Source organism: Aotus nancymaae, unplaced genomic scaffold (assembly GCF_030222135.1).
Source record: "Aotus nancymaae isolate 86718 unplaced genomic scaffold, 86718_ANA_hifiasm-v0.15.2.pri h1tg000064l_1, whole genome shotgun sequence".
Taxonomy (NCBI): domain Eukaryota; kingdom Metazoa; phylum Chordata; class Mammalia; order Primates; family Aotidae; genus Aotus; species Aotus nancymaae.
In genome coordinates, this window is record NW_026988479.1 from 29,027,584 (window position 1) to 29,041,806 (window position 14,223).

At 36.7% G+C, this 14,223-nt stretch overlaps 1 protein-coding gene across 2 annotated transcripts in view; it reads right to left on the reverse strand.

Moving 5' to 3' along the window:
• Positions 1-8,170: 8,170 nt before the first annotated feature.
• The window catches only part of FAM114A2 (family with sequence similarity 114 member A2), a 53,891-nt gene continuing 47,838 nt past the window's right edge, over positions 8,171-14,223 (reverse strand). For both annotated transcript variants that reach the window (XM_064366542.1, XM_012458650.2), the window contains exons 13-14: positions 13,094-13,147; positions 8,171-11,267 (exon numbers count right to left, since the gene is read on the reverse strand). In XM_064366542.1, the coding sequence (XP_064222612.1) occupies positions 11,133-11,267; positions 13,094-13,147 (189 nt within the window). In that variant the 3' untranslated portion in view covers positions 8,171-11,132. The remainder of the gene's footprint in view (positions 11,268-13,093; positions 13,148-14,223) is intronic.

Genomic DNA, 14,223 nt, shown 5'->3' on the forward strand with positions numbered 1-14,223 from the left:
GGTTGAAATGAAGGAGAAAATGCTAAGGGCAGCCAGAGAGAAAGGTCGGGTTACCCACAAAGGGAAGCCCATCAGACTCACAGCAGATCTCTCAGCAGAATCCCTAAAAGCCAGAAGAGAGTGGGGACCAATATTCAACATCCTTAAAAAAAAAAAGAACTTTCAACCCAGAATTTCATATCCAGCCAAACTAAGCTTCATAAGTGAAGGAAAAATAAAATCCTTTATGAACAAGCAAGTACTCAGAGATTTCATCACCACCAGGCCTGCTTCACAAGAGCTCCTGAAAGAGGCACTAAACATAGAAAGGAATAACCAGTGCCAGCCACTCCAAAAACATACCAAAGGGTAAAGACCATCAACACAATGAAGAAACTGCATCAACTAATGGGTAAAACAGCCAGCTAGCATCAAAATGGCAGGAGCAAATTCACACATATCAATATTAACCTTAAATGTAAATGGACTAAACGTCCCAATCAAAAGGCACAGACTGGCAAATTGGATAAAAAGCCAAAATCCACCGGTGTGCTGTATCCAGAAACTCATCTCACATGCAAGGATACACAAAGGCTCAAAATAAAGGGATGAAGAAAGATTTATCAAGCAAATGGAGAGCAAAAAAAAGCAGGAGTTGCAATTCTCATCTCTGATAAAATACACTTTAAACCCACAAAGATCAAAAGAGATAAAGAAGGACATTACATAATGGTAAAAGGATCAATGCAACGAGAAGAGCTAACGATCCTAAATGTATATGCATCCAATACTGGAGCACCCAGATACATAAGGGAAGTTCTTAATGACTTACAAAGAGACTTAGACTCCCACGCAATAATAGTGGGAGACTTTAACATCCCATTGTGAATATTAGACAGAAACAATGAGACAGAAAATTAACAAGGATATCCAGGACTAGAACTCAGACCTGGACCAAGCAAACCTAATAGACACTTACAGAACTCTCCACCACAAATCCAAAGAATATACATTCTTCTCAGCATTACATCACACCTACTCTAAAATTGACCACATAATTGGAAGTAAATCACTCCTCAGCAAATGCAAAAGAATGGAAATCATAACAAACAGTCTCTGAGACCACAGTGCAATCAAGTTAGAACTCAGATTTGAGAAACTAACTCAGAACCGCACATCTTCATGGAAACTGAACAACTGGCTCTTGAATGTTGACTGGATAAACAATGAAATGAAGGTAGAAATAAAGATGTTCTTCAAAACCAACGAGAACGAAGATACAACATACCAGAATCTCTGGGACACATTTAAAGCAGTGTCTAGAGGAAAATATATAGCAATAAATGCCCACATGAGAAGGAAGGAAAAATCTAAAATCCATACCCTATCATCAAAATTGAAAGAGCTAGAGGAGCAAGACCAAAAAAGCTCAAAACCTAGCAGAAGAAAAGAAATAACTAAGATCAGAGCAGAACTGAAGGAAATAGAGACACAAAAAAAAAAACCTTCAAAAAATCAATAAATCTAGAAGCTGGATTTTTAAAAAGATCAACAAAATAGACAGACCACTAGCCAGATTAATAAAAAAGAAAAGAGAGAAGAATCAAATTGATGCAATAAAAAATTATAAAAGGGATATCACCACAGATTCCACAGAAATACAAACCATCATCAGAGATTATTACAAACATCTCTATGCAATAGTATGCAAACTAGTAAACCTGGAAGAAATGGATAAATTACTGGACACATACATCCTTTCAAGCCTAAACCAGGAAGAAGCCAAAACCTTGAATAGACCAATAACAAGGTCTGAAGTCGAGGCAGCAATTAAGAGCCTACCACCCACACAAATCCCAGGTCCAGACGGGTTCACAGCCGAATTCTACCAGACATACAAAGAGAAGCTGATACCATTCCTTCTGAAATTATTCCAAATAATCCAAAAAGAGGGAATCCTTCCCAAATCATTTTATGAGACCAACATCATCCTGATACCAAAACCTGGAAGAGACTCAACAAGAAAAGAAAACTTCAGGCCAATATCCATGATGAACATAGATGCAAAAATCTTCAATAAAATACTGGCAAACCGATTGCAACAGCACGTCAAAACGCTTATCCACCATGATCAAGTAGGCTTCATCCCGGGGATGCAAGGCTGGTCCAACATATGCAAGTCTATAAATGTAATTCACCGCATAAACAGAACCAAAGACAAAAACCACATGATTATCTCAATTGATGCAGAGAAGGCCTCTGACAAAATTCAAAGCCCTTATGCTAAAACCCCTCAATAAACTAGGTATTGAAGGAATGTATCTCAAAATAATAAAAGCTATTTATGACAAACCAACAGCCAATATCATACTGAATGGGCAAAAACTGGAAGCATTCCCTTTGAAATCGGGCACTAGATAAGGATGCCCTCTCTCACCACTCCTATTCAATATAGTACTGGAAGTTCTAGCCAGAGCAATCAGGCAAGAAAAAGAAATAAGGGTATTCAAATAGGAAAGGAGGAAATCAAATTGTCTCTATTTGCAGATGACATGATTGTATATCTAGAAGACCCCATCATCTCAGCCCAAAATCTCCTGAAACTGATAAGCAACTTCAGCAAAGTCTCAGGATACAAAATCAATGTGCAAAAATCACAAGCATTCCTGTACACCAATAACAGACTTAAAGACAGTCAAATCAAGAACGAACTGCCATTCACAATTACTACAAAGAGAATAAAATACCTGGGAATACAACTAACAAAGGATGTAAAGGATCTCTTCAAGGAGAACTACAAACCACTGCTCAACAAAATAAGAGAGGACACAAACAGATGGAGAAACAGTCCATGTTCATGGTTAGGAAGAATCAATATTGTGAAAATGGCCATACTGCCCAAAGTAATTTACAGATTCAACACTATCCCCATCAAGCTACCAATGACCTTCTTCACAGAACTGGAAAAAAACCACCTTAAACTTCATATGGAACCAAAAGAGAGCTCGCATAGCCAAGTCAATTCTAAGCAAAAAAAACAAAGCTGGAGGCATCACACTACTGGACTTCAAACTATACTACAAGGCTACAGTAATCAAAACAGCATGGTACTGGTACCAAAACAGAGATATAGACCAATGGAACAGAACAGAATCCTCAGAGGCAACACCACACATCTACAACCATCCGATCTTTGACAAACCTGACAAAAACAAGCAATGGGGAAAGGATTCCCTGTTTAATAAATGGTGTTGGGAAAACTGGCTAGCCATGTGCAGAAAGCAGAAACTGGACCCCTTCCCGACACCTCACACTAAAATTAACTCCAGATGGATTAAAGACTTAAACATAAGACCTAACACCATAAAAACCCTAGAAGAAAACCTAGGCAAAACCATTCAGGACATAGGCATAGGCAAGGACTTCATGACCAAAACACCAAAAGCATTGGCAACAAAAGCCAAAATAGACAAATGGGACCTAAACAAACTCCACAGCTTCTGCACAAGAAAGGAAACAGTCATTAGAGTGAATCGGCAACCAACAGAATGGGAAAAAATTTTTGCAATCTACCTATCTGACAAAGGGCTGATATCCAGAATCTACAAAGAACTAAAACAGGTTTATAAGAAAAAATCAAACAAGCCCATTCAAAAATGGGTAAAGGACATGAACAGACACTTTACAAAAGAATATATACATGAGGCCAACAAACATATGAAAAAACGCTCATCATCACTGGTCATTAGGGAAATGCAAATCAAAACTACATTGAGATATCACCTCACACCAGTTAGTATGGCAATCATTAAAAAATCTCGATGGAGAGAGATCCAAGATGGCCAATTACTAGTAGCTCAGGATTGTAGCTCCCAGTGAAAGTGCAGAGAACGAGAGGACACCACATTTTCAGACGAATTTTTGTTGTTCATGGACCAGGAGATTCCCAGCGGAGGAGCCCCAAGGGTTGCCAGCACGACTCTTGTGGCCAGCACGGCAGTTTTGCCGGCGCCTCAGCGCGGCGGTTCTCCGTGCAGAATAAACAGGACTGGGTCCCCTTCTGGTAGACGTTTGGAGCTCCAGGAAGGCAGAGTCAACCATTCAGCTGATTGAAAAAGGAACTCAAGAGGGAAGCCAGACCGGAGATTCCCGGGCAGAAAAGAACCATGAACCTTAATGCCGCTGTTCTAGCTGGCTCAGTGGGTTGCTCAGATTCCGGTGCTGGGAATCAACAAGTTTAACGTTCACTCAGAGACCTAATTTGAAAGTCGGTAATTACAAACACAACAGGTGGATAAATTTACAATGATGGGAAGAAACCAGCGTAAAAAAGCTGAGAATACCCAAAATCAGAATGCCTCTCCTTCTACAGGGGATCACAGTTCCTCATCAACAGGGGAACAAGGCCTGATGGAGAACGAGTGCATTCCATTAACAGAATTAGGCTTCAGAAGGTGGATAATAAGAAAATTCTGTGAGTTAAAAGAACATGTTCTAGCCCAACGTAAAGAAACTAAGAACCTTGAAAAAAGGTTTGACAAAATCCTAACGAGAATAGACAATTTAGAGAGGAATATAAGTGAATTAATGGAACTGAAGAATACAATACAAGAACTCTGTGAAGTATGCACAGGTTTTAACAGTGAAATTGATCAAGCAGAAGAAAGGATATCAGAGGTCGAAGACCAACTTAATGAAATGAAATGAGAAGACAAGATTAGAGAAGAAAGAGTAAAAAGGAATGAGCCAAGTCTCCAAGAAATATGGGACTATGTGAAAAGACCTAATTTACATTTGATAGGTGTACCTGAATGTCATGAAGAGAATGAATCCAAGCTGGAAAATATTCTTCAGGATATTATACAGGAAAACTTTCCTAACCTAGTAAGGCAGGACAATACTCAACTCCAGGTAATACAAAGAACACCACAAAGATATTCCTCAAGTAGAGCAAACCCAAGACACATAATCGTTAGATTCACCAGGGTTGAAATAAAGGAGAAAATTCTAAGGGCAGCTAGAGAGAAAGGTCAGGTTACCCATAAAGGGAAGCCCATCAGACTCACAGCAGCTCTCTCAGCAGAAACCCTACAAACTAGAAGAGAGTGGGGGTCAATATTCAATATCCTCAAAGAAAAGAATTTTCAACCAAGAATCTCATATCCAGCCAAACTAAGCTTCATAAATGAAGGAAAAATAAAATTTTTCACAAACAAGCAAGCACTCAGAGATTTCATCACCACCAGGCCTGCTTTACAAGAGCTTCTGAAAAAAGCATTACACACAGAAAGGAACGACCAATATCAGTCATCCCAAAAACTCACCAAAAGGTAAATAGTATCTGCATAATGAAGAATCTATATCAACTAATGGGCAAAATAGCCAGATAGCATTAAATGACAATATTAAACTCACAAATATCAATATTAATCCTAAATTTAAATGGATTAAATGCCCCAATCAAAGACACAGACAGGCAAATTGAATAAAAAGTCAAAACCCATCAGTACGCTGTATCCAAATCCATCTCATAAGCAAGGACACACAAAGACTTAAAGGATTGGAGAAAGACTCACCAATCAAATGAAGAGCAAAAAAAAAAAACAGGAGTTTTAACTTTTGTCTCTGACAAAATAGACTTTAATAGTAACAAAGACAAAAAGAAACAAAGGACATTACATAATGGTAAAAGGATCAATGCAACAACAGGAGTCAATGATCATAAATATATATGCACCCAATATAGGAGCACCCAGATACATAAGACAAGTTCTTAATGACTTACTGAGACTTGGACTCCCGCACAATAATAGCAGGAGACTTTGACACACATTGTTAATATTCGATGGATCAATAAGATAGAAAATTAACAGGGACATCTATGATTAGAACTTAGACCTGGAACAAGTAAACTTGGTGAATATTTATAGAATTCTTCAACCCAGGTCCACAGAACATACATTTTTCTCAGTATCACATTACACCTATTTTGAAAGTGACCACATAATTGGAAGTTAATCACTCTTCAGCATTTGCATAGCATTTCACAGACTTAAATGAAATATCGGTTGGCTGTTTGTTTGTTATTTTCGTCCTTTATTCCTTCCTGCCTCCACTGTTAAGCACAATTATCAGCATAAAAGAGGTTTTTAATACCTATTTTTAGATTGCATTACAGCCTGGGCAATAGAGCAAGACTCCTGTTCTCGCTCCCCCTTTCTCTTTCTCCTTCTTTCTTTCAAAAAAAAAAAAAAATCTGGAGACAACAGATGCTGAAGAGGATGTGGAGAAATAGGAACACTTTTACACTGTTGGTGGGAGTGTAAATTAGTTCAACCATTGTAGAAGACAGTGTGGCGATTCCTCAAGGACCTAGACATAGAAATTCCATTTGACCCAGCAATCCCATTACTGGGTATATATCCAAAGGATTATAAATCGTTCTACTATAAGGACACATGCACATGAATGTTCATTGCAGCACAGTTTACAATAGCAAAGACCTAGAACCAACCCAAATGCCCATCGACAATAGACTGGATAGGGAAAATGTGGCACATATACACCGTGGAATACTATGCAGTCATAAAAAACGATGAGTTTGTGTCCTTTGTAGGGACATGGATGAACCTGGAAACCATCATTCTCAGCAAACTGACAGAAGAACACAAAATCAAACACCACATGTTCTCACTCATAGGTGGGTGTTGAACAATGAGAACACATGGACACAGGGAGGGGAGCACTACACACTGGGGTCTGTTGGGGGGAAATAGGGGAGGGACAGCAGAGGGTGGGGAATTGCGGGGAGACAGCATGGGGAGAAACGCCAGATATAGGTGATGGGGAGGAAGGCAGCACATCACACTGCCATGTGTGTACCTATGCAACAATCTTGCATGTTCTTCACATATACCCCAAAACCTAAAATGCAATAAAAATAAATAAATATATTGGCACATTCACAGTCAAGTTGGGAAAATGACTTCTTTTGTAATATAGCTTTTTACATAGTTTGATGTTCTGGAGTGAACTCCCCTCTCCCTTAAAGAATATGATGCCTTATCATATTCAATATGGGAGAACTTGGCGTGAGCCCCTCACCCCTTGGGACTGTTACATTAAAACTTATCAGACTCCCCACAGGCAAGTTACCAAGTTACAGACCTCAACTACTGGGCTTCAAAAATAAATATACATTCAAAAATTTGACAGACACCAGGAGAGATTAAGCAGGGCTATCCTCTGTCAGCTGCTTCTTCAAACACAGAAAGCTCAGACTCTGCTCTGTCATCCTGCAACAGGATGACACCCTGTAGCCTTCGTGCCAATCTCTGAAGACCTGCCCTAGAGGGACCTCACCTGTCACATATATCTCCACTGTGGTGGTCAAGCCAGCTTCCCTCTAAAACCACTTGTACAAAGGTACACCTCAAACTTTAACTAGACTTACTTTCCACAGAGGTCTGCTCCTATCCTAACTGAGCAACTAGATTTTTAATAATTTTGGAACTCACTTACTATATGGTTAATGTACCTCTTCTATAGAGTTCTATAGAGTACATTCCCTGTGAGATTTGTTCTCATTATTCTGCCCCTCTTTAAGCACTGTGAAGCTAAAACATTCTCCTTCCATGGCAATAACCTATGTGATTTGTAAAATCATTCTTTATCTATTTCCACTATACACAACAGCTTTAGAACTAGCTGGAGAGCACAGAATGGCTAATGTATACAGAAAGAGACAAATGTGGTACTGACAAGTAGAAATAGATGATGGTTTCACTCAATTTGCAGTTTCCGTAACTGCTCTTATAAGGGTAGGCCAGTCAGATTCTTAAATGTCTGGAAAGTTCAACATTGACTTGTGAGGGTGAAGTGATGGCTATAATCTACCTTCCTTTACTTTTAGCTCAAAGGACAAATGAGTTAAGAGAATATTGAGTTTTTTTTTTTAATTGACTTTAGGACTCAGTTGGGGAAATGACAATTAAACATGAAGGGCCTTTCAGATTTGGCTAGATGACCCAATAACAGGGAAGGATGGGCCTCAAGTTAAGTAGGGAGGAACGAATGAACTAGTGCTTGAGGAACATCAAGGATATAGTCAGAAAGTCAAACCAGTGGGCAAGTTTTCAAAATTCTCCTCATATAGTTGCCAGAGGTCTTCATGACATATTAACTAAGAGGCTTATTATTTTTAGAATTTCTTCATTTCTCAAACACTTTTTCAGTCTTTTATGAAAAGAGACATCATGTTGTGTTAAAAGATAATAAAAGATCTTAGTCTTTGACATTTGTGAAATATCACACTTGTTGAGTGCCCACTGTGGGTACAATTTTATTCTGGGTTTTTCTAACCTGAAGAATTCTGGTTTAAAATTCAGAACACTTCTAGAAATACAAAAAAAAAAAAAAAAAGGCTATTTCTCAGATGGAGACATCAATAGCAACTACCTATAAAATAGCTCTCCTACAAAAAGGTCTTTCATTAAAAACAAGTACAAAAGACAGCATCTTCTTTCAGCAATAGGAAACCACGAGATCTTGTTATTTGATAATAGGATTGAAAAATTCACCTTTGTACACCTTTTGTACATCTGTACACATTTGTACGAATTTCAGATTCATAGTAATGCCATCTACACAAATTACAATTTCACATTTCAGAGGCCTGTCAACCTGGATATCTATACTTTAAAAAAAAAAAACTATCAAAGCAAGTAAGGAAAATATAGCTTGTCTTTAATACATTTCTAAGATATTATGTAAAGGAAAATAAAAATTGTTTCATAGAGGTTTCTACTTCTTTTAGATCAAATTAATAAAGTTTCTCTTAATCACAGCCTTTAAAAACCTCAATAGTAGGAAAACAAGCATTTACCCTAGTAACACCTGAATATTTTACCTATTAAGGTGTTAAGTGAATTGGAAAGGCATATATTAATTAGTAGTAAATCTTAGACACTAAAAATTTAAAAGGAAAATAGTGCCAAAAGTGTAGCTTTTACCCAAAACTACAACATTGTAGCTACCCCAAATAAAATAATGAAGCACATACCATCCAAAAACCATCACTATAATCCAGTAGATTCCAAAGTGATCTCTGAATTTACCTACTCATCTGTCATGAATGTTTCTGTTTCTCTATGTCTACCGAATCAAGGAACCTTAATTCTTTTTCAGCATATTTTACATGAAGAGTAGACAAATAAAACTCAGAATGGGGCCTTTTATCATTTCACTAGTGGTCCCTAACTCCATTAAGATATACATATGTGTATGAGGACCGGGGAAGCTAACAGGGAAGATGATGAGAAAAAAAGAGTTAGTGAGTCATATTTACCTTATGTGAGACTTAATCTAAAATTTGCCAAATTCAGGGCTGAAATCTGAATAGGTGTATAAAAAGAGTTGTTACTCTCTCCTTCATATTTACACCCCATTTCTTGAAATAAAAACCTTAAATACATTTCTAGGTTAAGGAGTTAAACCTGCCAAACTGCCATTGTAAAAGAGGCTGAATAGACAGGCAGAGTGACCAGTTTAACTTTGCCCTCAAGGGATACAGGTTCAGACACATCAACCAAGCTTGAGGCAACAATTCAGAACTAGAGATACCAGCCTTTGTACCAGAAGGCAACTGTTTTTCTGAAACTTCAGAAATATTCAAGTTGGGAAGGGTAAAATTTGTCTTTAAAGGGAAACACTCAAAAACTTTCTGATCATATTAAGAGAGAATATAAGCAGAGTAACATCATAGTGCTGTTAGTATGCCTTTTTAAACCAAATTTATTTATCTTCCTTGCTTACTGACTCCTGCCCCAAAGAAGGAGATTACATAGAAATAGTCTTTACAATAATCTATGTTATGACTTTGCTTTGCTATTTTTTTGGTCTGAGAAAGATACTAGGGTTTGTGTTTACAAAAGTAAATGAAAGGATCAAATAACATGATTAATACATTTTATTACAAAGATTTTAGAAGATGAGGGGCAGAGATAACAAGTTACCTTAATCATTAAAAATCACAAAGTTGGAGAACTTTTTTTAAAAGAGTGAATATCAAAATAGCTCTTAGAAAGATGACAGTTTAATAGTCTCTTAAGTTGCTGAAGAAAACAAAAGAAGGCTTAAATCTGGAGGATAAAAGTTATATTCAAAAACATGCTAAAGAATACAGTAAAACAAACAAAAAAAATGAGGAAAAAATAAATTGTGCCTTAAAGGTTAAATCCTATCATGAACACCATTTCTAAAGGACCATGGCCCACTTCATACTCAAACAAAAAAAAACTCATTGCTAAAATAGTTTCAACATTCCTTTGGAGTTTACTGTTAAATAATTTATCCTGCACATAGGGTAGACATGAAACACATCCAGAAGAGACTCAGAATATCTGCAAACATAAAACTGCTTCTCTAAATTGCACTTACTGGCCTTGAATCCAGTAGAATAGAGTTCAGCTATGACATGAAGTGTGTCATCCTGGGGCGGGGGAATGATTCGAAGAAAAAGGGCACTTTGCTATAGTTAATTCATGTGGCTACAAGTATAATAGTCTATCAGCTTCTCAATCCCAAAATCTACTAACAATTTTAAAAAGCAAATGGAACTTTCTATTTCCAAGAATTCATGTGATAAAGGGTAATCACTACAGAGTTTACATATGCTCAGTTTTCTTAAAGCCATAGATTTTATTACAGAAAAGAGAAAGTACATGGCATTAATAAACCACACATGCCATGAATTTTAGAACACTAAATTATTTTTCTCTAGCTCATCAACCGGTTATATCCACGGGTTGAAAATGATATCCATGAAAAAACTGTTAACATTTTGCAATATGTCAAAGACAGACCAACATTTTTGCCTGAGTGTCCCACTAATCTTTATCTAGAGCTATTATTCTTGTACTTTCTACAAGTTTCCTTTCAAATAATTTATGAATTGTAACAACTGGAAAGAATACTGTGAGGACCTGAATACTTCAATCAAACACTGAAGGCAACAACCTTCCTCTTTAAGCCATCTCTTCTGCCTGAATTTGTATATACTGAAATAACCCCACTCCTTCATTTCTGCAGGAGTAACCAGAAGAAGGTGGCATTTCTTGGCCACTACAAGTCCCAGGTCAAAACTTCTCCATTCTTCAATGTTCTGACAAAGGCTTCTGGCCCTGCAGCTCACACTTGTGTGATTCAATCTTGTTCTCAATGAGAGAGATCTCTAGCACAGGTAAGAGTAGCTGAAAGGCGTCCTGGATGTAGGAGGCACTGTTTGATGCCTGCCAGGATTGAAAAAACAAGAAAAAGAAAATATTAGTTATTTAAAAGGGAAGATATACTGTAAGACAAGAAGGGAACAGATTGATTTTTGTAATCTAACTAAATTCATAGCCTGGCAAATAAGAACAGTGACTTGGCCATTTTGGTAAACTCTATTATAAGGGAAAGGATCTAGCTCTTAAGATGGTTATGAGCACCAAAAGAGAATGTCAGCAATTTTGTCCAACTTGCCCATCAGAAATGGTAGCTGTTCTTTGGCAACCTCCTCAGACTTGGCATTCAAAGCTTATTTATTCCTTTATTGAGTGGGGTAGACTCTGTCACAATGTTGTTGTCAATTACTGAAAGAGGCTTTCAGAAGGCTATAAATCCCACACCTATAGAATTTCTAGCCCACTGTGATAGCTCTTCTCCCATGGACTCAATGCAACTAGTGAGCATAATAAGTGCTCACAAACATAAACAAAGAATACTGCTTTCAAAGATTACAGTATAGATACATTTCTATCTTGAACAACATTTTCCAGAAGTGTTAGAGAATCATTACCCTGCTGGACTTCATTTACACTGAAAAGCCCTCACCTTTCAAAAGACTATCAACAAAAAGTTCATTACATTAAGATAAAATGTATAATTTCAAGGACAAGAGTGTTTCAAATCTGTATGCAAAAAAAAAAATCAACCAAAAATAACAACAGGGAACCTGCATCAAGTGAGATTACCTTTTTAAAATTTATCAATGACAAGTACTCCTATTTAAAATTCATTGTGACATTGAATACTACATTTCCCAGCCAAAAGAGATCCCACATATCATCTAGTTAAATCTCTTATGTTGCAGATGAAATAATGAGTTTGTCAAGAAGGTAAATGCCTAGCCAGAGTCACACAACAAATCAAGAAAGATCCAGGGCAACACTGGGCTCCCGGTTTACAAAGTCCTTTCTACTGCACCACTCTACTATTTACTAAATAACAAACTTACATTTTTTTAAATTATTTAAATTATCAAAATGGTTTCCCTGACTATTCAATTAAAACTGTGTAATAAAAGAATTAAAATCATTCCTTGATAGTAACATTAAAAGAATTTAAAACTAGAGAACAGTCTAGAATTTAAAACATTTTTTCAATTAATATCTAAAACTTAACTATCAAATATATTCTCTCCCCCAAGACTTACATAAACATGTTTTAAACAAATCATCAAAAAGTCTTTGTTGTTTGTAGTTAATTTACAAAGTATAATTCTTAAAATATGGAATCCAGAAAGCATCACATAGGGAGGTAATATAATCAGAAACAGGATCCTTTTTTCCATTGACTTAAACCATCTACCTTCTCAAATCTAATGGAATGATGAGGATAATGTAAACATTACCTTTCTGACAAAACAAAGCATGATTTCCTGGCAAGGAAATGACAAAATGTTTTATTTTTTAACAAACTTCTGCATAAACTTTAGTCCTTTAGGAAACAGTGCTTATCTGTTTATAATTTTCAGTCCTTCATGTTTACCAGCTGGTGTTCAGAAGGTGTTTCATCACTGTGAACTGTCCATTAAGCTGTCAAGGAGCAGTACTAAGTAATGGCAATCTACTGCTTCTTCCACTCTACTTTATCCTGCAGCTTCAACTGTATGCTTTGTAATTAAGAAGGAAGAAATACACATCAAATATACACTATTTTGATCATATCTGCATCAATATGGCTAGACTACCAATATAGTGAAAAAAACTAAAAAGCCAAAAACAAAAGGCTTCAGAAGAGTTAATTAGTACATAATACCTTTGGAGTCAGAGACTTAAAAACAATTACTACTAACCTCTAGAAATACAGCAGTGATTAATGGGTTAAGGACATCTGCCATTTCATTGACCTGGAATAAAGAATACAATTTTAAGTGAGCAGAGCAGGTTAAATAATAGTAAGTGGAGTACGATCACACTTTAAAACACACACACACTTATACATAAATATTAAATATAAGCACAGAAGTCTGGACTGAGAGCAAAATGTCATCTTTAGAAAGTGAAATTGTAAGTATTTTAAACTTCCTTCTTAGTATCTTTCTGTGCCATCCATGTTGAGAGTGTATTGCTTTATTCCTTTTTATTGACTTTAAAAAGTATCTTCATTTGACCACAAAACCTTAGAACCATTTTAAAACAAAATATGTAGACATGGAATACGTGCTCAAAAAACTCAAGGGTCTTTAACACAGGTTGTTTAGAAACGTCTTATTTCATAGAAATAAATAATGTTAATTTAATACTTGTATGTGTCAGTATCTTATAGTTGATAAACTGGCTTAAAGTATCTTTGTGGAACACACAGAAAGATTTGGCTTCATAAGATTAACCTCAGGAAACCCAGCTCCTCTTTTTTTTTTTTTTTTTGAGACAAAGTTTCTCTCTTGTTTTCCAGGATGGAGTGCAATGGTGTGATCTCAGCTTACCACAACCTCTGCCTCCCGGGTTCAAGCGATTCTCCTGCCTCAGCCTCTCAAGTAGCAGGGATTACAGGCATGAGCCACCATGCCCAACTAATTTTGTATTTTTAGTAAAGACGGGGTTTCTCCATGTTGGTCAGGCTGGTCTTGAACTCCCAACCTCAGGTGATCCATCTGCCTTGGCCTCTCAAATTGCTGGGATTATAGGCGTGAGTCACTGTGCCCAGCCACAGCTCCTCTTTTGAAGAAAACACTACAGGGAAAAGTGAAACTGTACTAAAAGATTATCCTTAACAGGAATAATCTAAACTCAAATTTTAAAAAATTAATTTAGGCCATGGGCTTAATTAAAACAAATGTAATGCTCATGACTATGACAAATAAATAAATAAAATAAAAACAACCCACAGTAATTTTGCTGCTACACTGACACTGATATACTTACCATAAAGTGATTTTCACTTGCTTGTTTAAAATGCCCTTGATTTTATCCTAACTCATTA